This window comes from Cnephaeus nilssonii (assembly GCF_951640355.1).
Source record: "Cnephaeus nilssonii genome assembly, chromosome: 9".
NCBI classification, from domain to species: Eukaryota; Metazoa; Chordata; class Mammalia; order Chiroptera; family Vespertilionidae; genus Cnephaeus; species Cnephaeus nilssonii.
Window position 1 is genome coordinate 86,216,331 of NC_137080.1, and position 24,462 is coordinate 86,240,792.

General features: G+C 60.5%; 1 protein-coding gene across 2 annotated transcripts; it reads right to left on the bottom strand.

Moving 5' to 3' along the window:
• Nucleotides 1-8,304: 8,304 nt before the first annotated feature.
• On the bottom strand, nucleotides 8,305-23,624 carry MDFI (MyoD family inhibitor). 2 transcript variants are annotated; one of them, XM_079780609.1, is made up of 5 exons: nucleotides 23,378-23,624; nucleotides 21,826-21,912; nucleotides 15,230-15,412; nucleotides 12,108-12,332; nucleotides 8,305-9,037 (listed from the first exon to the last, which is right to left on the bottom strand). In XM_079780609.1, the coding sequence occupies exons 2-5, from the start codon at nucleotides 21,899-21,901 to the stop codon at nucleotides 8,781-8,783; spliced, it is 741 nt and encodes a 246-aa protein (XP_079636735.1). In that variant the 5' UTR covers nucleotides 21,902-21,912; nucleotides 23,378-23,624; the 3' UTR covers nucleotides 8,305-8,780. The 2 variants fall into 2 exon arrangements, with proteins under 2 accessions (XP_079636735.1, XP_079636736.1); XM_079780610.1 differs by lacking the exon at nucleotides 23,378-23,624 and adding an exon at nucleotides 22,046-22,187.
• Between the last annotated feature and the right edge of the window lie 838 nt (nucleotides 23,625-24,462).

Sequence of the window (24,462 nt, forward strand, 5' to 3'; positions counted from 1 at the left end):
GGCTTTCCCCATACTATTGTCTGTGTCCATAGGTGATGCATATATGCATATACAGGGGTGGGCGAAAGTAGGTTTACAATTATAGTGCAAGTAAGTAGTATAGTAATTTATCACTTGTGTTTTATGACAGCCATCTGAACAGGTATGACATGATATCTCACTGTGGCTTTGATTTGCGTTTTCCTGATGACTGGTGATGTTGAGCATCTTTTCATGTCCCTGTTGGCCTGTATTATATCTTCTTCGGAAGAAAGTCCATTCAGGTCTTTTGCCCACAGTTCCTGTGGGTCAGGAATCTGGACATAGCTGAGCTGGGTGGGTCTGGTTCAGGCCACATGTTCCATCGCTGTGTGTGTGTGCCCGATGCCTGGTTGCAGCCAAAATGTTGGCCAGAGCTACGGTCACCTGCAACCTTGACGAAACGGAAACATCCATTCCCCAAGCGGCTCCCTCGCATGGCTAGCTGTGAGCAGGGGGCCCAGAGGGCTGTCTGAGTGTCCCCTCTCCAGAGGGCTATCTGAGTGTCCTCACACCCCCGGCAGCTGACCTCCCTCGGAAAGAGTGATTTGAGAGAGCAGGGTGGGAGCCCCTGTCTGTTGGGACCCGGCCTTGGAGTCCACACACCTGGGAAGCTGGGGACCATGTCTCCATGAACCAGGCCCCATGCTTATTTCACCTCCCTCGGTCGTGGTTAGACACTGGTATTTTCTGTGATCGCCAGGCCCACTCAGGTGCTCAGCACTGTGTGGTGTGCTTCATCAGGCCCACTTGACAGGTGAGGAAGTTGGCTTGGGAAGGGAACTCTCATTTTCAGGATGCCCTCTCCAGTGAGGCAGCCTGGGCCTGGTCTTCTGGCTTTAGAACCTGAGCTTGTCTCAGGTCCCCGTGCTGCTTCCTACAAAGCAGGATGCACCCTAAGCTGGGAGGCAGGGGACCCGGTTCCGACTTAGACGCCCCACTCCAGTGGCTGTGACGCGGGGCAGTCACTTCCTGTGACAGACGCTGTGGACCGCCTGCCTGTGTGCAGTGCCATTGTATCTGCTCCATGTGCGTTCCTCTCGCAGGGAGGGAGGTTTGGAGACAGTGGTACGGGCCGGGCGGCGCTGCTCCTCGAGGTTCTCAGAGCCCCAGGCTCCTTCCAGCTCCGCTCTGCCAGGCCCAGTTCTCACGGTCCAGGGCAGTGGCTCCCACACTCTCGGCAGCAAACGGGGGAAAGAACAGGAAAGAGAGCACAGACTTGCCAGCCGTGAGGGAGCCAACCTGGGAGCAGAGCCTCCGGCCCCATCAGGCTTGCCGATGACCGTGGCTCTGGCCGGCATCCTGACGGCAGCCAGCCTCACCAGTGACCCTGAACCAGACCCGCCCGCTCAGCCACGGCCGCATGCCTGACCCACGAGAACTGTGAAAGAGTCCACGTGCATTGTTTTAAGCTATTAGATTGTTTTTGTTTTGTTATATAGTGACAGATAACAAGTACAGCACTTATTCACTAAACATTAGTTTTCTTTCTGGCGAGACCTTCTCTCCCACCACGTGACTCTCATTTCCTGGAAGTGCTGCCCATGAGGTCTGAGGCTGCACATGTGTGCTCCCCCGGGTAACAGGCTCTGTGTGAGCCCAAGGAGGGAGGGCCTCAGAGTGAGGCCGGCCTCACAGGCCTCCAAAGCCTTTGTGCTCCTCAGGGCACATGTTGTCGCTCGGGGGTGATGGGAAAGAAAGTGTGATAAAGCAGGCATGGAGAGGGCTGCATCCCCACCCGGCCAGGCTGCTGACCGGACCTGGGAGCTCGGGAGGCAACGTCATGGTCCCTCTGAGCCTCGGTGTCTTCTTATATAGAACACGGGGTCAGGATTGGGGAACCCCCTGCTTCCTGCCCATTCTCACGTGTGAGTCAGGAACATGTACATCCTTTTCTTGAAGTACAGTGTTTGCACATCAGCACTGAGCACATTTACCCAAGCAGCACCCGATGAAGAGGCGGACGGGTACCACGCCTGGAGGTCCTGCAGGCCCGCCCAGCCCTGCGCCTGCGGTGACGATGGGTAACTGTCTGACCACCGGCACCCTGGCTGGGCTCTCTGTCCTTGTATTTTGTGTTTGTCGTTGCTACTCAGCTCCGGGTTTGAGATTTGTCCACGTTGCTGTGTGTGGTTGCACAGGTTCATTCTCACTGCCGGGTCAAATTCCATCCTGGGAACGCACGATTGGTTTATCCATTCTGCCATCAATGGACAGCTGGGTTTCCATTTGGGGGTTATGAGTGATGCTGCTGTGGACACTCTCAGCTGTGCCTTTTGGAGCATGCGGGCACACATGCCTGTTTCAAGGGTAACTAGCAGGGAATCGCTGGGTTGGATGCCATGCACCTGTCCCCGTTAGTAGATTCCGCCAAAGGAGATGCATGAATGGACACCCCAGCGGTGGTTACCAGCGTTCCTGGTGCCCAGTTCCCTCGTGAGGTGGGCGGGTCCTGTCTACTGACAGGCGGCTAGACTTCGCCCTGAGCGGGGGGACGCCTGAGGGGTGGGTCAGAGGAGGGAGTGAGTCTGTGGCCATGGGAGGCGTTGGGCAGGGCCATCTCTTGCTTCCCCCCTGAGCTAAGCAGGGGGAGCGGCGGAGGTGACCACTCCACAGGGCGGAGGCGGAAGCTCGCCGCCGCTCTGTGGCTTTGTCCCCACGTTCTCCTTACCCGGATGTGGAATTGCTTGGCCCCTGAGACCGGTCCTGGTGGCAGCGTCCAAAGGGTGACCTGGGGAGGAGGTGGGGGAAGGCGGTGGCAGACCCTGGCGGCCTCCCCGCCAGCCAGCCCCTTTCACCTGCCCAACAGCCAGTCAAGCCGGGTCTGGCCGCAATCACTGCAAGCCCGCGCTGGGTGATGGGCCCGCAGGCCCGGCCTCACCAGGGAAAGCTGCGCCAACCCCTGTGGGCATCTCCATCCCTTGCTCCCACCAGCAGCCCATCAGGCAGCAAGTGCTGAAGGTGGACACTCCTTTGGGAACAGCCCTCAACCAGGCACAGCAGGTTTGTGTATAAGCACCTTAGCTCCCCCAGAGGCACCCAGGATTGGGGGCCAGTCCCCTCCGTGGTACCCGATCGGATGACATGCCCTTTATCGGCTGCCCTCCCGCCCAGTCTCACCCCCTCTTCCTGAGACTGTTTCCTGGAATCCCTTCCTGAACAAACTCATTTGTCCTCAGAGCCTTGTCTAAGGTCTGCCCGGGGAGCCCAGCCTAAGGCCACCTGTGACCGGTCTGGACAAAGGTGTGAGCAGACCTGCCAGGAGCTCTGGCAATATCCCCCCTCCTGCCCCCGGTGAAAGGAGCAGGAGGAGAAGGCCTCTCTGTCCCACGGCCTCTTTGCTCTATGGCTGTGTGTGTGCCTGATGCCTGGGCTGCAGTAGCCGCTTTGTGACCAGGAGGGCAGGTGTGGCCCACATGCTGAGGATGACAGAGCAGAGGGATGGCATCTCTGACCCTCCCCGTCGGCTCGGGGTCACCCACCTCTGCGCTTCCTGTGAAGGAGGTGATACATGTCCTTACAGATTAAGCCACCTTTGCCTGGGTTTTCTGCTGTTTGCAGCCAAAAGCATCATCAATTACTCTCCAGGGCTTGTCCCAGAGGTGTCACTGCTGGAATGCACATCCCCACGCTATCACCTAGAAGCTCCCCATCAGCGGCCCCAGAGAAGATGCCAGGGGTGGGTGGGGGCAGAGGGGCCACAGCTTGAACGCCACAGGTGGCTGAGGACCTGGAGCTGAGAACCAGGGTCCCAGAAGGGACAGGGACGTGTGGGCAGCCGGTATCTGGGGTCCCAAGGACAGGGGGTGGAGAGGGCAAGAAGGCAAATCCCCCATTAATCTGGTCAGGGTGAGCGTTGTTATTGTTATTATTATGAAGTATCTCAAGGCTCACACTTATCCTGGCCTGGCCGGGCCCCATTAATGGCCCCATAAATCCCAGCCATAAAGAGTAATGGGGGGAGACAAATGAGATAATTAGGAATAAATCTCACCGAGGTGTCTATTCAGCAGCGTCCCTGGAACTGGCCAATCTTCTGAGCCATTAGCTGGGCCCCTAATTAATGCCGAGCTGCCCGGTGCGGCTGCAGAGGCTCCGGCCTGGGAGGGACCCGGCCGCGGGCACACGGCCCCCTCGGCCCTCTGCCGGCGACCTTGGGAGGAGCTAGGGACATGTGCCCCAGCCTGCCTGCTTTGCTGCCTCCAGGGCTTATGGACGCTTTGTCTGCATTGTCCCATCTGCCTCCTTGTCTCTTCGCCTCCTTTCTTCATCTCACTCCATCTCCCGTCCACCTTCAATCTCTACTTCCCTCTCTTTTTGAAACATATATTTTTATTGAGAGAGAGAGGAAGGGAGAGGGGTAGAGAGATAGAAACATCATCAGTTGGCTGCCTCCTGCATGCCCCCTGCTGGGGATCCAGCCCACAACCCTGGCATGTGCCCTGACAGGGAATTGAACCAGCGACCTCTTGGTTCCTGGATCAATGCTCAACCACTGAGCCACACTGGCCGGGCTAATACTCTGACACGGTGACTGGCCCAGGGATGAGCCTTAGCCCCTTCCCTGGACCCCCTGAGGCGGCCAACCTGAGGAATGCCAGGTAGGCCCAGCATGTGAACACCCCTCCCCACCCCACTCCCCACACCTGTCTGCAGTATAAAGGGATGAGGCTGTAACCCAGACAGCGGCACCCCCACAGGTGGGATGCTACAGGGTCAGGGAGAGGAAGTAAAACTAGGTGAGGTTCAAGGAAGGGGGGAGGGGCTTTCCTCTGGAGGAGGTGGAAGGTGAGGGGGTGGCAGGGGCGGCAGGAGGGCTGTGGCCATAGGTTTCATCTGTGCTGTGTCTCCTTAATCCTAGGAAAGTCAAAATGTGGGAAGGAGCATAAACACAGAGGTGACAGGGGGAGGTCTGTGACCTCTGTCCCCTCTGCTGCCCCCTGAGTGGCCTGAGGTCCCTGTCCCTGCTTCTCCCCCACCCCTCCTTGCGCTGGGCCGGTCCTGAGAGCTCCACGCCCACTCTGCTTTCCCACTGCCCAGCAAGTGTCCGGAGGGCCTCGGGGAGCAGCCCTCAGCCCCCGCTGCTGCCTCATCTCCCTGGCGGGTAGGGCCTGGCGAAGGCCCCAGGCATGGTTGGCTGCAGGCAACCCGGCTTCGGGCTGCTAAAAGGGATCCCATCCCAGCAGCTCTGGGGCCCGGGGGCGGCAGGGCCTGAAGCTGGCTTTGCCCAGCTCTGGGTGGGGGCATGGAGAATGCAGTGACATGTGCCAAAGTCCGGGCAGAAGCTGACGGAGGCTATGGATGCCGAGGGGCGGGCTGACCGCCCCTTTCCTCACAAGCCGGCCCCCGGCTCAGCTACTTGCTCAGCATGGGCAACAGCTCTTGGGTTTGGCACACAAGGTCCCCCCAGTGCACACAGGCAGTCCAGGCCAGGAACAACTCAATTTGGCCTCACCACCTTCTCTGCCCACACGCGTGGGGGTGAATGCCTGTTTTGGGTTAGACCTGAAGGGGCCCCTCAAGACGTCTCTTGGGCGAAAGGGGTGGGTCTGCTGCTCCACAGATGAAGGAGAACCAGAGAGGCAGGCCAGCTCCCCGGCCACCACGGCCACCACCAGCTTTCCAGTCTCACTGCTGTCCCATCGCACATCTGAGGGAACGGAGGCCCAGAGCGTGCAAGGGCCTTCCCTGGGGCCCACAGCAGAGGCAGGGCTGGAACTGGCTGGTTGAAGAGCAGAGACTGGGAGTCGGCGGGGAAGGGCCGTGGAGTGGAGGGGAAGGGTCTAGAGCGCAGGCTTGCCCTGGACGGATGTCTCGGCAGCGTTGCATGGGTGGGTGGCCTCTAAGACAAATGCCGTCTGCTTCCCAGCAGCTACGAGGGCCTCCTGGGTGAGATGGGGGCGTCGGGGAAGGCAGGGCGGCCTGGGTGAGGGGAGTGAACACAGGGCTCAGCGGCACCACTCAGGCTGCCCAGGGCTGGTGGCGGGTGCAGGCGCTGAAATGTGAAGTATGTGAGGGCATGTATATGTGTGCGCGCTGTGTGTGTGTGTGTGTGTGTGTGTGTGTATGTAAGAGAGACTTTGTGGAATGTATGTGAGTAGTGACTGTAAGGAGAGTCCGTGTATATGTAAGTGAATGACTGTGTGTGTGAGCCAAAGACTATGTGAATATGTGTGTGAGAGTGAGTGTGTGTGTGTGTGTGTGTGTGTGTGCGCGCGCGCGCGCGCGCTGGGGGGAGGCTGGCTAAATCCTGCCCGTCCCACCCCCACCGGCCCAGCCTCTCTGGTTTCAGCCGCGGCCCTAAAGAAAACAGCCTGGCGGGAGCCTGCAGCAGGAAATCACTATTTGGATTGCAGAGGCGCCTCTTCCTGCCCCCACGGAGGGGAGAGGGCCGGGAGGGGGCCTTCCTGCCCACCTGGACCAGACCTCTGGCTGGTCTGTAGCACTCCCCCCTTCCCCCTCCCCCCCCTTCCCACCACACACATTGGCCCTCTGGCCTCCCAGACTTCCTCAGACCCCAGCCTCTGGGAAGACCTGAGGTTGAGCCCCCCCACCATTGTCTGTCCTCAGGACAAAGAGCCACAGCAGCGGCAGAGGAGTGGCCGCTCCCTGAGGCCCTGGGAACAGACTGGCTCAGCCTCACCCGGGGCCGCTGGGCAGCCTGTCAGTCACAAAGGCACAGCTTGAAGCCCCGCACTGCCACGTTCAGGAATAGTCTCACTAGAGCTCGCTCGTGCACAAGGACACGTTGGAAACCCCGTTTATAACGGGGAGTCCGTGGAAGGGGCTGAGCTGGAGATGTCCTTGGATTGCAGCTCATCCCTCAGCGGAACTCCTGATAAGAAAGATTCCGAGACCAGTGGTTAAGAGATAAGAACAGAACACGACTATGTGTATAGGATTTTGACATTTTTGTAAAAAAAAAAAAAAAAAAAAAGCAATATGTGCAAATGCTCGTTTATGCACAGATTAGACTTTGGACCTTTGGACCGTGGGCATGAAATAACTAAGCACAAAAGGAAATAAGCAAACAGAGAAACAAACGTTGAGGGCGTACAGGATGGGCTTCTCTCCTGGCTTTGGTCCTGCCTGCGTGACCCTGGGCAGGGAGGGCACGCTCTCTGTGTCCTGAGTTTCCTATGTGGTCCCAGAGGTCAGAGAACCTGTGTTCACGTGCATGGGGGCGGCAGGGGGTGGGGATGGGTGGGGTGGGGGTGGGGAGTGGGATGGCAGGAGAGATGTGGGGGTGGGTGGAGGCCCTCTCACCGCCTCACATTTCCTCCTGCTGCAACTGCGGCCCACTGCCAAGGCCAGGCTGCCCCCGCCTATGACATTCCTTAGGAGAGTTACTGTTTCATTGGGCCCTTTTTCTGAGCTCCCTCCGTCCTCCCAGACCACTGCAGACTGTTTCTGGAAGCAGTGGCCACCAATTTCCCACGAGATCTCCACTTCCCAAGGCCTTCGTCAGCCATGTCTTCTCCTCAAGACAATCCAAGTCCAGCCAACAAGACATCCTCTCACTCACCCGGGCCCCTCTGGCTTCCTCAGGTCCGCGATGGGGGCGGGGGGGGGGGGGAGGCTCCGTCCAGCCGGCCCTCCCACGGTCAGCGTCCACCGCCCCAGGGGGACCCTGCCCTGCTCAGGCCTGCCCCTGCCCTGCACACCAAGGGCACTGGACACATGCCTGGGAGGCCCCTGCCAGTCCAGACCGTTTCTTTTTGGAGGTGACTGAACTGGGCCGTGACCCCCACCCAAGCCTCCCAGTGCAGCCCAGGGCAAGCTCAGGCTGTGCTGGGCCCAGGGTCGCCCCTCCCCTGGACATGGCTCTGCCTGGGACAGAGGTGCCACCCTTGGAGTTGGAGCCATTGCTGGGATGGCTGGAGTCCACAGGAGATTAATCAAAACCTGGACACACCTGCTGTTAATTCCGTGCCAAGGTTACCTCTTCCCTTTCTGGACCTCCCTCCCCTTTGGCGGGAACAGGGAATAACGGTGGGGAGTTGGTCCCCACTTCGCCCTTCCCTTACTGAGAAGCAAGAAGAGGGAGGGAAGAAGGAAAGCCCCCCCCCCCCGCACCCCAAAGCCTCATCCCTCCGGCGCTTCGTAGGGGTGTGGGGGGTGTTTGCTTTTCAGAGTCGTGGTCCCTGGACGTTACTTAGGAGCCCCGAGGAAATCGGAGATGACAAATACCTTTATTTACAGCGACAAATGGAACAGACCCTCCCTCCATCCCCTCTCCCCTTCCAGTCTTTTCTATACCCTTCCCCCTCCCGCCCGCCCCGGTCCGAGCCCAGCTCTGCGCGCTGGGGTCACTGTCTGGGTCACCCCACCCCACCCCCACAGCCCGGGAAAGAGGAGCAGGGAGGGGCCGGCTGAGGGCGGGGCGGGCGCCTCTTTTCACATTTTGCTGCGCTCGCAGCCTGGGCGCAGCGGGAGGCGGGCGCCGGGGGCGGGGAGAGGTAGAGAAGCGCACAGCCCGCCTCCCGCGCCCCTGCCCTCCCCCGACGTTCACAGTGTTCCGCGCCCTCGTCCCCGAGCGGGTCCCACCCTGGCCCCCCGCCGCCAGGTCCCCGGCCTGGAGGACGGGCTCTCCGCCGCGGGCCCGGCTCCCGGGACTGAGGTGGTCCCCGGAGCGCCCCCCACCCCCCGCACCTCACTGGGCTGGGGTTCTGGGAGGTCCCGGGCGGGGGAGGGGGGACGGGAGGGGGCCGATCAGCTTTGGGCGCCAGCCCCGGCCGCCCCCTGGAGCTGCGGGGCCGCGGTCAGGAGGAGAAGCAGAGCCCGCAGCACTCCATGCAGATCTCCAGGCAGTCGGCCGACTCGCAGCAGGCGTCCAGGATGCCGCAGTCCAGGTCGCAGGGCAGGTCGCAGTCGGCGCACTCGCCGGAGCCGCAGCAGCAGCAGCAGAGGCACGAGTCCTCGGAGCTGCAGGAGCCGCACGTGGCGCAGTCCAGGACGATGTTGCACAGCGTCAGGAACTCGCAGAACAGGCAGGACAGGATGCAGTGCACGCAGCAGTCTGCGGGAGGCGCGGGAGAGCGGGTGTGGGGCGAGGCCCGGCACGGCCCTGCCGCCCCGTCACTGAGCGCTCAGTGCCCGGCAGCAATTAAGCTGGAGCAACCGGCAGCTCCGGGAAGTGGGGGCTGTGAGGAGCCTGCTTAGCACAGAGTGAGGGACACACCCCCGCCTGGTAAGCCGGAGTGAGGGGTCAGCCAGGCAGTCTGGATCCCGAGCTTTTAACCCTCCTCGGTCACTTGTTTAACGGGCACCGGGGGTGACACGTTGCAGGCACTGTTCTAAATGCTGGGCATGAATTAAACTTGTTTAAACTTGCACAACTCCATGAGGTGGGACTACTATTAACCCCGCTCTACAGATCAAGACACGGAGGCAGAGAAATCACTTCAAAATATAGCCAGAGCCCCGGCAGCATGGCTCAGTGGTTGAGCATCCACCTATGAACCAGGGGGTCACAGTTCCAGTTCGATTCCCAGTCAGGGCACATGCCCGGGTTGCGGCCTCCATCCCCAGTGTGGGGCGTGCAGGAGGCAGCCAATCAATGATTCTCTCTCATCATTGATGTTCCTATTTCTCTCTCCCTCTCCCTTCCTCTCTGAAATCAATAAAAATATAAAATTATGTGTATGTATGTGTGTATGTGTATATATATCTATAATAATAAAAGTGTAACATGCTAATTAGATCAGACGACCTTCCAGACAAAGCCAGGGCTGCGAGGGAAGCCCAGGTCCCAGGTGCCAGAGGGAAGCTGGTGCCGGCAGCCAGGGAAAGGAAGGCCTACTCTTGCACGAATTTCGTGCATCGGGCCTCTAATATATATATATATATATATATATATATATATATATATATATATATATATCCAGAATCCTCCCATGCTGCTAATCTCTGCCAGGGCAACTGCTTCTCCACTCCCCGCCTTTGACTCCCACTCCAGCCATCCCACCCCACACACCAGGGGCCCTTAAAAACTTGGATGGGATTCTGTCCCTCTGTCCCTCCAGTGGCTTCTGCCTCACTGGGAGTAAAAGCTAAAAATCTCAGAGTGGCCTCCATGGTCCATGTGATTGGGTTTGCTCCCCCCCACCCCCCCACCCCCCCACCCCCACCTCTGTCCCCTGTGTCCCTGCTGTGGCCACACAGCCTGCTCCTCCTCACGCAGGCACTACTCCCCCATCCCACCCCCAACCTGGAACGCTATGGCCCCAGATAAATGCTGGTGCTCATTCCCGCCCCTCCTTCAGTGCCCAAATGCCACCCTCTTTAATAATGCAACCTGCCCGCCCCACCCCAGCACCCCCATTCCGGCACCCCACCCCCTTGCCCTGGCCTCCTTCACCTGGCCCCAGTAGGACTTGTCACTTTCCACCGCATTACCCAGCTTTTCCTCCCACTGAACTGTGAGCTCCACAAGGGCAGGCCTCTTTGTCCCCAGAACAGTGCCGGACACATGGTTGGTGCTGAGTAAATAAACGGGGGTGCATTGATGCAGGAGCCCGCTCTTGGGCACCCAGCTGGTAAGTGCTGGTGCTGGGACCTGAACCCAGGCAGGCTGGCTCTGGTGTCCACACTCTGAAGCGCTCAGTGTGCTGCCCGGATGCTGAGCTGGCACCCCTGCCAGGGGCCAGACCAAGGGGCAGAGTGTCCATGTCTCCTGAGCAGGTGAGCCCCTGGCACAGGCTGCTGGTCCTGTGGGAGTCTCACACTGCCATGGAGGGTCTGACTCCCCCAGCCCTTTCCTGTGTGGGGGGAGTGGGGTCTGGTACAGCTGGAACCCCTGCAAGCTATCTGCAAGCTGAAGAAGGGCGCTCTCTTCCAATGCAAATCTGATGAGGTCACCACCTTGCTTGAAACCCTCAGTGGCTTCCTATTGCCCTCCCGATAACCGATAATCGAAGTCCACTGAGCATGGTTTACGAGGCACCCCCGCCTCCTGGCCCTGGCCTGGAGTCTCACCTCCCACCATTCCTCACCTTGAACTTCATAATCTAGCCATTCTAGCCATTTCTCACCTCTTTGATAAATCCCCCTAACTAGATCCTCCTTCTCAACCTTTAAGCCTTGCTCAGACTCCTCCAGAGCCTTCCTAGGCGCCCCTCCCTGACTTTCTGGGCTGGAGTGGGTGTCCCCTGTGTTCCCATAATCCCCTGTGTGTGGCTTCATCATGATTTATCACATCATATGGTGATTCCCTGCTGTGTCTCTCTCATGAGAGCTTATGAGGCCATGGACTGGGTACCCAGCACATAGCACAGTGCCTGGTTCATAGCAATGCCCACTACACTTTAATGAATAAATACCTCTTTCATAAATTAACTGGGCAGAATCTGCTCTGTGAGGTGGGGAGGTTTATGAATACGCATGTGCAAATGTGTGCACTGAATCCTGTTTGCAGAGAACTAGGTCAGAGTCCCCCAACATGGACAAGAATCACTTAAAAAGTCTGGGGTAAAGGTCAAGCACCACTAAGCTACAGGCAGCTGGGACTCATGCTGAATTGATGTTGGGGAGGGGGGAGGGAGAGGCCCAGCGTGGCCCTGCAGAGGGCCTTGGTGTTGCAAGAACAATGGCTGGTGTATCTCCGTTCCTGACCTCCCACTGCACCTTAGTAGCCCCTGCCGACCTCCCCAATTAAGCGTCTAATGGTGCGTCGTTCTGTTCTGCCAGGTGTTCTGTCCGCTCTCACTAAACAGATGGTCCCCTCCTTGAGGAAAATTTCCTTTTCCAGAAACGGGACGGCTTAAGCGGGATTAGGCCGTCTGGCTCCGTTCCTTGTTACAGAAACTCTGGGAGAGCAGGGGTGGGGAGGCGTTGGCCTTGAAAAGGCACATTTGCCTCAGTTTATCCAACCACCTTTGCAAAGTTCTCAGATTTGAGTCTTGCGTCAGACTCCCTGGAGGGCTTGTGAGAGCCCGGCTCCTGCCCCGCCCAGAGGTTCAGATCCAGTGGGCCTGGCCTAGGGCCGAGACTTGTACCTAGAAGCCCGGGGAAGACGCTGCTGCTGGTCCCTGGATCAGGCCTTGAAGAGCCTGGCTTTGGAGGCCCCTCGAGGGAGCGGTGGTACTCACCTTCCTGTGCCTGGAGCGGGATCTGGGAGGCAGCGGACTTGGTGCTGCCCTTGCTCTTCTTGCTGCCCTGGCTGGCGAGAGATGGGTGAGCCTGCAGCTTCCGGTGGGCCTTGGGGCCGCCCAGGGCACCATTCCCCGCCCGCCTGGCGCCGCCCAGCTCCAACGGGTGGCCAGAGCCATTCGCCAGTAGTGGGGTGCAGCCCAAGGGGTTCCCCTGAGGCTGGCCTGGAGAGATGACGAGAAAGGGGGGTGGAGTTGGGAGCCAGGCTCCGTTCTGCTCCTGCCTGCTTTGTCCGCAAAGACACCACAGTTGACCCAGCCAGATTTGCATCCTGCAGATGAGGAAACTGAGGCCCAGAGAGCAGAACTGACGTGCCCAGAGGCACACCAGGAAATAGCAGCAGAGTGGAGCCTGGCTCCGGACTCCCAGGCCAGTGCTCATTCCAGAAGTCAGAGGTGCAAGAGGGGCTCAGAGTGCTGGACCCCACCTCCTCCCTACATGAGATCCATTCTCCTGACTTGGGGTCCTGGGATTTGGGCAGGAGAGGTGGCGGTTGGGGGAGGGACCGGGACAGTTTGGCTGGGGTGGGAGGGCAGCAGTGAAGTAGTTAACCTTCACTTCGGCCTCTGCCAAGCCCCCAGCTGTTTTTGCCCTTCGTGCGCTGGGTGAGTTATTAGAAACATCTGTTTGGAGATGAATGCCTGGTCTGGAATTCGGGGGCTCCTCACAGCAGCCCCTCTATCTCCTCTCCTCCACGCCCTGCCCTGTCGGCCTCTGTGGGGTGGCTGGCGAGAGTTTGCTGAGGGGCCCTTGGGGTCTGGGTGAGGAGGGAGAGAAGAAGGGAAGAGGGAGGCCAGCGGGGAGACCCCTGAGGCCAGGAACCCCCGAGTCCCCTTCGCAGGCTGAGGGACCAGACTTCAGCTTTATCCGTGAGGTGCAGGGAAGCTGGCTCCAGAGAACCCGCCAAACACCCAGTTCTTCCCTCACCCACTCAAGTCTGCTCACCTGAAAGGCCGTTCTGTTCATAAGCCACGAGGGCAGCTGTGTGTCGGGGAGGGCGCTGAGAGGGGCACTAGCACTCGGAGCCCTCAGGGCAGGACCCGGGCAGGACCCATGGGCCCGAGGGCCTCTGTGAACATGGGGAACTTCCATCTCTCAGGTGCTGGGGCCTGGTCCCCCAACACCCTCCAGGCCTGGCCTCTGTGTTTGAACTGTGGTAGGAGGAGACGGGGGAGGGGGCCTGGAGACGGAGAAGGGAGGCAGCCTCAGTGCCTGGCGAGGCGCTGGGCCTTCTGGGAATGGCAGTAGTCACACCACTGAGCACGTACTGCTTGTCGGTCACCAGTTTAAGCCCTTGACTTGCTAATTACTCACTCGCTGGATCCTCTGGGTATTGCTACTGGGCTGTATCCTCCCTTACGGACGAGGAAACTGAGTCCCAGAGAGGTACAGTAACTTGTCCAAGGCCCACAGCTCCTGCCAGAGGTGGACCAGCCTAGAAGCTGGAAGCTGAAGCTCACAGGCCACAGGCAAGGAGGGGGCAGAGATTGGGAGACAAGGGACTGGGGAACAGGCTGCTTCTAGCACAACAATCACTATGCTCAGAACTAGTAGTTGGCATGTTTTGAGCTGTTACTGGTGCCAGGCACAGTGCTAAGAGCTTTATGTGTCGTGATGTCTTTGAGTATCCGGAGAGATCTATTATTAGCCCCATTTCACAGATGGCAACACTGAGGCCCTGGCGGATAAAACTCGCCAAGAGTCCATGTCTAGGAGAGGGAGGGGGAGGGGATGGAGGTTGGGAGAAAGGAGCAGAAAGGTGGGGAGTCTGGCAGGATGGGAGACCGGCTCTGGAGAGGCTCTGCTCTACGCTGGAAGCCTTCCCCCCTGAGGCGTGGCTGGTGCCTGCATCTGGGTAAACAGGGGTAAGGGAAGTGGCCAAGCCTGAATCATCATACCCCCACCTCTTGGCCCCATGGGGGTGACTGAGCTTGAATCCTTGGCCAGCCTCAGTGCCCCCTGCCCTGCTGCCTAAACATGGCACAGTGACCAGAGGGCGGGCATGTGTGGTGAGCTGAGGGCCCTGGGGGGTGTGGGCAGACACAGAGCTTGCCTGTGGCCATAGCAGTGGAGTGACCAGGGGGACTGAGTCACAGAGCAAACACTCAGGGCCCATAGACACAGGAGCGACTGTCCAACTCCCACCCAGACTGGCCACTGTGCTGACCTCTTTCCCCTATTTCTGCTGGTGGGCGTGTTTGGAGGGGCTGAGGGCAGTGCGCGAGCAGGATTTAGCAACCCTGACTTCCAGGGAGTCCAACTTCGCCCCAGATGCCCTGCCTGGCGGCGGCGGCTCCCGGCTCAGCATGCCAGCCGGGTGGGCGGGCACAGGAAAGAGCACTGGGTCAGGAGACCCGAGTCCCCCAGCTTCTGTCCAGGGTGAGTGGTTCTCTGCGCCTCAGTTTTCTGGTCTGTAAAATGGGCCTGACAATAGCCACGCTGCCTCACAGCAGGCTGGACAGCGCTTGGGATCATTCGGGGAAAGAAAGTTGGGAAGTGCAACCGTGTCTGCAGATTTGGGCATCTTAGTCGTCGTTACACAACAGTTCCGGCTGCCCCTTCCCCTGCTCCTGAGGGTGACGGTGGAGATGCTCTTCCTCCCAGAACCTCCTTGGAGACCTCACACCGAGCCTGGGAATGAAACTGAATTTTGCTCCTTTCTGCCCAGACCAACTGGGGGCTTCCCTCCGTCCTTTTGCCCTGGACACCCTGAAGGCTGGTGCTGTGCTGGGCTCTGGCTGCCCCTCCCTGGTCCCTGGGCCTCTTCCCCGAGCCCCAGGCTCTCGTGTCCTGCACCATATTGCCGGGGTCCTGACTTACTTTGCCTGTGCACACTCATTTTGAACTAATCTTATGCTAATAATTTTGTGCGTGGAGATCTTCCTAGACAGAAAGGACAGTGACCGTGTCAGACACCTCTCCTCTGCCCACCCTCCGGGTCCTGGCCCTGTGCGAGGTTCCCGAGAGCACCCACTGCATTTCTGCCAGCCCATCTGGATGGCATTCCCCACTGTAACCCCTCCGTGTTGTCACCCCAATTCCCCGGCCCCCGAGGACTCACGTGTCACAGCTTCTGTGGGGACGTCGAGGTCAGTGCTGTCCAGGGCCTGGGGGGCCCCCGGGCCATTGCCTTGAGGCATGGGGGGTGCCTCCTCCTCCAGGGAGCCCTCTTCTAGCACTGCCTCCACAGAGTGAGTGGGTCCTGTCCCTGCCTCCAGCCCAGGCAGGGGCGATGGGGTCTGGGCTGGGGAAAAAGCAGACGAGCGAGGTGTTTCCCGGTGCCCTTCTGTGTGCCCAGCCCGGTCCCCTCCCTGCAGCCCAGATTGCTGGGAGCCCTCATTCTTGGTCTCTTTGTACAGTTACCCAGCCTTTACCCTACCTGGCAACAGTGCCAGACTCCAAAATAGACTCCCAAACCACAGCGCGTGAGTGAGCGAGGGTGTGTGAGCATGTGCTCATGTGTGCCTGTGCATGTGTGTGCATGCGTGTATTGGTGGTGTCAGGAGAAGAAGGAGAAACACAGTGCAGGAGAGAACAGACAGGTGGTCGGCGATGGAGAGATAGGGACAGGCCCCAGGAGTGACAGCGAGAGAGAAAGAATCAAAGGGACAGTGACAAGTAGAAGCAAAGATAGAGCCTCAGAAGGCGGGGACTGGGCACGGAAGGGGAGAGCCCCAGAAACCCAGTGACAGACAGCCTGCACCGGGAGGGAGGCTCAGCAACAGAGCGAGAGTAGCGATGGAGAGAGAGATAAGACAGGGGCAGAGGCAGAGGCGAAGGAGAAGGCAGCGCGGCACAGGCTGAGCGAGAGGGAGGCAGACAGTGAGAAATTGGGTCAGAGAGAGGAAGACAGCAAGAGAAAGAGTTAGAGAAAACCTAGGGTGAGGGGAAGGCTGAGGCCTGGATTGAGGGGCAGGAGCGACAGGGAGAGGATGAGAGGGCTGGGAAGAGGCGGGCTGCAGCCACATGTAATTACAGTGACCAGCTCAGCCCTCTGCACGGTGGGCGGAAGGAAGGAAGGGAGCCACCTTCAAACCCACAGCTCCCCAGGCGGCAGGAGGCCGGACTGGGCCCCTGGGCCCAGGGGAAAAGGTTAGGGGGATGGGCGGTGGAGGAGGGAGGTAGAGAGGGGCCCTGGTTCTCACAGGGTGTGGGAAGGCCTGAGGGGCGGGAGGGCGCAGGAGGGTGAAGGCAGGGTCATGGGGCCAAGGAGCAGACTGGGCAATGGCAGGGTGCAGGGTGCAGCCTGAGCCTCAGCGGACCTCGGGCTGTGCAGCGGGAAGACGGGGGCCTCAAGAGGGTGCCCCACATGCCACATTGGGAGCAGGGAAACATAGAAACAAGAGACTCAGAGGGACACAAACCAAAGACCACGGAGAGGAGAGGGACTCGGGGAGACAGAGGAGGATGGAGAGAAAGGGCGGTGAGACCCAGTAAAATATTCACAGCCACGCGAACACACATCACAGAGCCTGAGAGAGAGGCACCAGAGGGACAGAGAGACAAAATCCAGTCTTGAAAATAGAAACAAATCAACGATGAGGAACACTGGGCTTACATATGGGGAACCTCTCCGAGCTGTCTCCAATGGAGTGGGGGAAAGGGAGGAGGGAGATAATGAAGGCTGGGCACTCAGGTTTGGGGAGAGGAGAGGGGGACACCTTGAGGGGACACTCAGCGGCTCAGCTGCCTCCCTGGGCCCTGAGCATCCCTCTACAGCTCCTGACCTTCAGAGCGCCCTGAGCAATTCTTGTTTCAAAGACCCTGGTGTCCCATGGCCAGGGGAACAGGCCCCGGGGCCCAGTGCGGAGCAGAGAGCAGCAGGCACGCTCACTCTCACTCCTGCCCAGGGAAACACGGGCCCGGCCTGGAGCCAGGAGCCAGGGCCGGAGGCGGAAGGGGCTGGGGCGCCAGTGACTTCTAGGGGACACCAGAGTCATGTGTTGGGAACCCCTCATGGTGCCCACTCCTGCTTAACAGAGACGGGGTGGGCTGCCTCCAGCCCTGTCCACTCTTTGGGCTGCTGAGAACCCCATCCCCCTGGGTAAGGAGAGAGAGAGGTCAAATGGCGTTTGGAAGGTCACAAAGCTGGGACGGGGTGGGGAAGGCGAGTGGAGATGACACGAGGGAGGAGATGCTGCCTGGTCGATGGGCCTCTCCTGGCCCTGAGCGTGTCTGCAGCAGCTCGGACAAGACTTTTAGGGCTGAGACCCCAGGTTGTGCGTGAAGGCGGGGATCAGGGCTTGGGTCCTAATTCTCTGGAGAAGGGGGCCTGCCCAGCTCCAGCCTCTGGCCCTGAAGGGGGAGCGCGGACTCTCCCTGTGGTAAAAGGAAGAAGTCTGAGAGGGAAGTGTCAGGTCCAAGCCCCGTCTCCCCAGTTACCAGCTTGGGCAAGTTACCGGGACTTGGGTTACCTTGTGTGTAACGGGGTTCCTAATGCTGATCTCTCAGGGGTTCAGAGAGTAATGAGAGGCTCAGCAGTGTCCTGGCCTGCAGGGCCATCCAGGAGCACTTCCACCCACTGACCCACCACCTGCCCTCCTCACACAAACCAGGAAAGGGAATCCAGTTCAGGCATCTTGGCCTGGAGACATCAAGGGGCGGCTCTCCTGGGTCAGGAGGGGCCGCGGAGGGGAGCCGCAGCTGCCCCAGGGAGCAGCGCTGAGGGCAGGAGGAAACTGCGCCGAGTGCCCGGAGAACCGAAAGCAGAGTGAGAAGGAGAAGTGGCGGGAGGACCCGCTCTGTGAGTCACAGGGCCTGCGCCTAGATGCTGGACCAAGAAACAGCTCTCGCCAGGGCACATGGGGCAAAAAGCCAGACACGAGGCGAAGCCCAAGTGCTCACCCATCAAGAGCTGGAAAGAGCCCTAACCGGTTTGGCTCAGTGGATAGAGCGTCAGCCTGTGGACTCAAGGGTCCCAGGTTCGATTCTGGTCAAGGGCATGTACCTTGGTTGTGGGCACATCCCCAGTGGGGAGTGTGCAGGAGGCAGCTGATAGATGTTTCTCTCTCATCGATGTTTCTAACTCTCTATCCCTCTCCCTTCCTCTCTGTAAAAAATCAATAAAATATATTAAAAAAAATAAATAGAGAGAGAGAGAGAGAGAGAGAGAGAGAGAGAGAGAGAGAGAAAGAAAGAGCCCAGTTTTCCTTCTTGTGACTGTGGGACTCTGCTGTCCAGCCACCGAGGAGAGAACATCTCTGAGGAAGAACGCCCAAAGGATGTCCCCAGAGGGTAGAAATGCAGCGTGGGCTGGAGGCAGGGTGGCCAGCGAAGGCCAAAGCTGGCTTGTGGATGTGCAAGTCATGTTCTGCATAAAGGCACCGGCCAAGGGGGCAGGGGTGGGCTGAAGACCCTGGTTGTGCCCGGCTTCCTGGAGGTGCCATTGGCTCAGCCAGCTGCCTACCTGCTGCAGCTGAGCAGAGGGCCACCTCTTTCTAATGTGCACAGAGGGCCACAGGTGCTGGGGGCATCTCTGAGCAGGGGTCCCCCTCCACAAGCGGGAAATACAGAAAGGCAACAGCCCCGTTGCCTGACACACGTTCATTCCTAACACAGGATAAGGCGCTGGTCCACGCCCTGAGCTCTGGAAAGACAGCCGAGAAGAGGGTGGAAAATGTTTAAATCCATCAGCCCAAAAGGGTAGGGTGAGAGACCCACAGTCTCAGCAGGGCACCTGTGGGCTCCCTCCGCCAGCTGTCCACCAAGGTGAGGGGCACTAAGAAGAAATGGGGGACCTCTTCCAGGTGGGATGGGTTCACTCCGAGGCTGGAAAGTGACCACAGGGCCATTGTTCCGGAGCGGCAAGGCCAGATCCCGCACACCCAGCCTTCTCCATGGGCTTCTCCCTGGGAGCCCTGACCAGCTTTGCAGAGAGAGCGGGCCAGGATCTGCTCTGCTCAGAACTCCGGTCTCTCCCTGGCCTGCTAGCCAAGGCCTCAGTCTAGATCTTTAATAATCCATGGACAGGGATCACATGTTCCAGGCATACTGACCTCTCCACGGCCCCAGGCCTTCTGACCCGGCCCCTCAGGCTTAGCTTGTTCCTTTCTCCCACTCCACAATCCAGCCCACCCTTCCTAACCCAGCTCAAGCTTCAGCTCTTCCTCCAGGGCCTTCCCTGAGCCCCGAGCCAACTGTCCGTCCTCGGAGTGGCCCACTTACTGAGAACTTAGTACTCAGCATCCCTGCTGTTCACTATAACCTGGCAGTGGAGTCCTGGCCCCTCAACGCCCCGGGCAGCCTCCCTGGCTCTGGCTGGTGGTGGTGTCACTGTTCATCTGGCACCACAGCAGGGACTCAGCAAGGTCTGTTGGTGAGGACTGAGCTCTGGAGCTTGGACTCGCCCAGCTCAGGGAAGGAGAGAGAAGGAGACAGTGAGGACTGGGGGTGGCGACTGGCTCTGAACTCCAAGAAGGCGAGAATGTGGACTCTCTTGATACATAGCTGTGACACCCTGGTCACAGTCCCAGGCCACCGGCTGAGGACCAGAGAGGGCCTGAGCTGGCTTGTTAGGCTGGGTTGGGTTGGTTTTATTTTAGGTCTGAAGGCTCCAATTCCCCAGGAAATTCAATTTAGAACCAAGAGCAGGAATGTGACGCCCCAGTGCTGGGCAGAAATCTGCTGTGGGTTAGGGAGCCAGGTTCTGGGGCTCTCAAGGGGTGGGTGGGGAGAAGCCACTGGGGGCGCCAAGGGTGTGGGGGCTTGGCCACCTGCCCCAACCAGAGCTGCCCCGAGGCTCCTTCACCCCATTTTTCATCTTACTCTGCGGAGGGAGGGGCTGACTTGTTCCCTGGCTGTCCTGCCAGCAGGGCCCCCGGGGGCAGCACCCTGGCCTTGCTGTGCCGTCAGGGCTCAGCAGGGAGCGTGGGGGATTCTGGTCTCGGATTCAGGCGTCTGTGGGGTTTTGGCTGGGTCTCCTGCGGTTTGGGCTTCCTGGGCAGCAGCCTCATGCTCCCAGGGCGGCAGAGCCAGGCCTCCTCCTGTTATGAAAGCCACATTGTCTGGCTCAGCCCAGTCTGGGGAGGGGGCTCGCTGGGGTGCTGGGGGCCTCAAGTTACAACCCCGGGCTCAACCCTCCCAGTGATCCCCCCCCCCCCCAGCCTTTGTCCCCTGCCCCAGCACATGTAGCCCCTCTTCTCCCTTCGGGACTGAGAGTGGGTGGGTCGCACAGGGAGAGGATCTTGGAAAGAGGCACTGGGGGGGGGGGGGGTGGCAGAGAAAACAGATAAGCAGAGGAAGAAAGCAGGGAGTGGGAGGATAGGCCAGAAGGAGGCTGAGAAAGAGAGGAGGGGCGAGGGAAGCTGAGCGGGAGAGAGGTTCCCAGCCCCCAGAAACCCTCCCCAGCCCCTGGCTCCAGCTCTCTCCAGCCTGAAGGAGCCCAGCTCTTGGAGGAGCTTATTCCCAGAAGCCCCTGCTCCAGGGGCCCACAGAGAGGAGGGAATCTGAGGATTACGGGGGGCGCGTGCAGCAGGCACATTAGTGTCATTCACGTGCTGGCCCCTGGCCAGATATCCCCCGCTTGTCCTCACTCTGTTCTAGGGGCCCCCCACCTCCAAAGCCTGGGGGTGGGGTGGGGGGCAGAGGGCCATGCTTCTCACTCGCAGACCTGGGTAGCTGCGACAGGCCCTCCAGCAGGCAGACAGGCTCTCATGGGCGGATGTGGAGACTGAGGCCAGAGGGGAAGGAACTTGTCCCAGGCCAGGCCGGGAGTTGTGTCAGAGGTCCAGGACCAGACCATCATTACTCAAAGGGGGAGAAAAGGAGAGTGGGGGGTGTGTGTGAGAGAGAAAGAGGCAAATGAATTAGACTCACTCGGAGCTGGGATTAAAGTCATGCAATCTGGGCCTATATTCCTGCACCCCAGCCCTCTGCCCTGAACAGATCCCAAAAGTTCCCCACTTCTGACTCTGTTCCACAATGAGCCTCTGCTCACATCTGTACAGTGAGGGGGGCTGAGAGCCACAGCCCAGGGGGCTCCCACCCTCAGGGAGTCCCAAACCTCCCTGAGTAGGGAGGCTCCTGCAAGAACCCGGGGATGTTACAGACCCTGTGAGCTAGGAGAAGGGCTGTGTGTGTGTGTGTGTGTGTGTATGCAGGGTAGGAGCAAAGGGGACTGGCCAGGCCCCGGTGGGGAGGAAGGCGAGCAAGACAGATGGCAAGAAGGGGAGGGGCCGGGTCCTGTGGCCGCTTTAGGCGAACAAAAGTTTTCGGGAAGCGCTGGGCTCTGGTTGGGTTGGGGGAAGGGAAGGGGAGAAAGACTCAGACATCCCCACCTTCGCCTGAGGCCCCCATAAATATTTACACACTGGGCCGAAATGGCTGGGACACAAGTCCCAGACGGACAGACAGCCTGCAGTGTGAGTGTGTGTGTGTGTGTGTGTGTGTGTGTCTGGTTGGGAGTGAGGGGAGTTAGAGCCAACTTGGCCCAGCCCCGGCTGCGTTGGGGCCCTGCCCCCATCACCCCAGCGCTCCACTGGTTTTGGACCCCGTCCCAGATAGCCAGACCCCTCGCCCCCACTTCCACCAAGCTCCCCGAAACTGTCTCCTCGTGTCTCAGGGAGAAGGGGGGGGAGAACTAACACCCCCCCACCCCGGAGCCACCCACCCCGCTCCGGTCCAGCCTCCCTCTCCACCCCCTCACCCCCCACATCGTACCTGGGCCGGGGGCTGCGCTGGGGGCTTCATGGGGAGCGTCGCGACGAGGGGAGTGCTGGCCACTCACCTGGGACATCGGCCCGGGACCTGCGGAAAACAGGGCTCAGCGGGTGGGGCCGACCTTGCCCCGCGCTGCGCGTGCGGGGAAGGGGGACTGGCAGGGGCGATCCGGCCGCAGGCGAGCGCCTCCTCCGTCCGGTTCGGCCACCGACGAACTTACTCGTGCAAGCTGCGCGCTCCTCTCTCGCCCCTCCGGGATCACGGCGCCGGGCCTGCCATGCGCGCCTGCCCAGGGCGCCCCCGCCGAGGGGCCACGCAGCTCCCGGTGCCCGCCCCGCGCCCCCTCCCCTCCTCACTCACGACGCTCTCTCATTCCGGCGCCAGCTCGCGCCGCGCGCCCCCTTCCTCCTTCCTCTCCTCCCTCCAGCCCCCTCCCTCCTCCCCCGCTGGCCTCGCGCCTCCCTTCCTCCCCGGCCCACCCTCTCCCCGCCCCCTCCTCGCTGTCCCAGCGCTCCCTGCCCACCCCCACCCCCACCCCCACCGCCGCGTCCCTGCCCCCGCGCGGGGCTCGGCGCTGCCTGGGCCGGACGCGACTGTCCGCGGGGCGCCGCGGCCCGAGCCCCCACAGGAAGCTGGCTCCACGCGTTTCTTCCGCGCTGGCAGAGGTGGGCCCCAGTCTCCCCAAATCTCCGCCCCCCAGCTCCAGCGCCCCCAGGGGCTGCGCGTTCCCCTTCGCCTGTCCTAAGCTCTGCAAAAGTTTGCGGAAAGTTCGGAGAACGAGAGAGACAGCGCGGTGACTACAGCCACTCAGGGCTAGTTGTCTGAATGCTGTGGCCTCCACATCTCCCAGTCCCGGCGATGGGAGGGGTCAAGTTCCCCGGGCACCCCCTGCCCACCCCCTCCGTCCCCTGGGGACCCTAAGCCGGCGCCCGGGGTCGGGGGCTGCAGAGGCCGTGCCCGCCCCGCCAGAGGTTGGTTGTCCCCAGGGCTTGGTGGCGAGCTGCCCTCCCGAGTGCTCTGGCCGCTGAGCATCCCTAACCTCCCACCCCGCCGGGGGCGCGTGGGAATCTGTGTCCGAAAACCAGCTCGGGAGGCAAAGAGCCCTTCTCCGGTGCAGCCTTTCCTTCAGCTCCGGGCTGGGATCCGGGCCTCCCGAGTTGTGGGGGCGCGGGGAAGGGGAGAGAGGGGGCCTTCCAGGGCGGGCAGCGGGGCACATCTGGAATGGTGTGCTGGGCCTTCCTCGGGCCGTGGGGTAGCCAGGAAGCCGCCGACGGCAGCCCACGGGGGTTCAAGGACCCTCAGCGCGACCCCGGGACCCCGGCCCCGGCCCTGCGGCCGCGGGTGGGGCTGGGCGCGCCGCGAGGTGACAGCGGCTCCGCCACACTAACCAGCCGCCTCCGAGCCGCGTCTGGGCTCCGCACCGCGAGGCCAGCGAGCAATTAGGGAGGCGGCGGCGGCGCCAGGCCAGCTCGCCCCGTCCCGCGGCGGCAGCCGGGGGCTGGGCCGCGGGGCCGCGTGAGGGACTTCCCCGGCCCGCGCGGTGGCTACTTACGGCGCTCGGAGGTCCGCGCGGCGCCGTCTCGGCCAAGATCGCCGGGGCCCCGCGGCGCCCCCGCGCTCTCGCCACCCGGGCCCGCGTCCCGCGAAGAGCCCAGGTGGCTGCAGCCCGAAGAGGGGTCCCGGGCCGGGAGGAGGGGCCCAGCTCCCGGGGCCGGGCTGCCTGCTGCGGGGGCTGAGCCTGGCGCCCGGGAGCCAGCCCGGATCCGATCCGGCTGCCGTCTGGGAGCCCTGGCGATGGGGCGGACTCCCCCTTCCTGGCAAGGGCTGAGTCACCGGGACGCGCCCGCGCCCGGGCTTGGCCACTGCTGCATTCTTACCAGCTTAGGCTCACCTGGGCCCGGGGCTGGGCCTCACCCGCTTCCAAGAATGAGGTGCAGGATGAGGGGTGGACATTGTCTCCAGGGCAGCCCCCACCGCCTCTCTCTGCCCCCTCCCCGACCACAGACCCTAGAGCTACACCCCGCCCCCTTCTCAGTCTGTATCCAGGGACCCTAAACTCTGGATCAGCCCAGCTCCCCAGCCTTACTGTCTGAAGTCGCCTGCTTGAGCTCAGAGTCCTCTGAATCTGGCACAGTACACACTAATATGTCTGGTTTGTTAGAAACGTAAAATATGCTTTAAATTTAATCCCACATTGGTTATACAAGTGTGCTCAGTTTGTGAAAACTCAGCAAATTGAACATTTAAGCTACATGTGCTTTTTGTGTGTCAAGATGACACTTGAATAAAAGTTTTTAAAAATAGCCGTGGCTGGGTTAGAGCGTTGGCCTGTGCACCAAAGGGTCGTGGGTTCGATTCCTGGTCAAGGCTCGTACTTGGGTTGCAGGTTTGATCCCCGCCCCATAGGTACCTTCGGAAGGCAGCCTATTGATTATTGATGTGTCTCTCTCACACCAATGTTTCTCTCTCTCTCTCTCTCTCTCTCCCTCTCTCTCTCTCTCTCTCCCCCTCCCTCCCTCTCTCCTTCTCTCTCCCTTTTCCCCTTCCTCCTTCCCTTCCACTCTCTCTAAAAATCAATGGAGAAAATATCCTCAGGTGAGGATTAACAACAACAACAAAGCTTTAAAAAATCAGCAC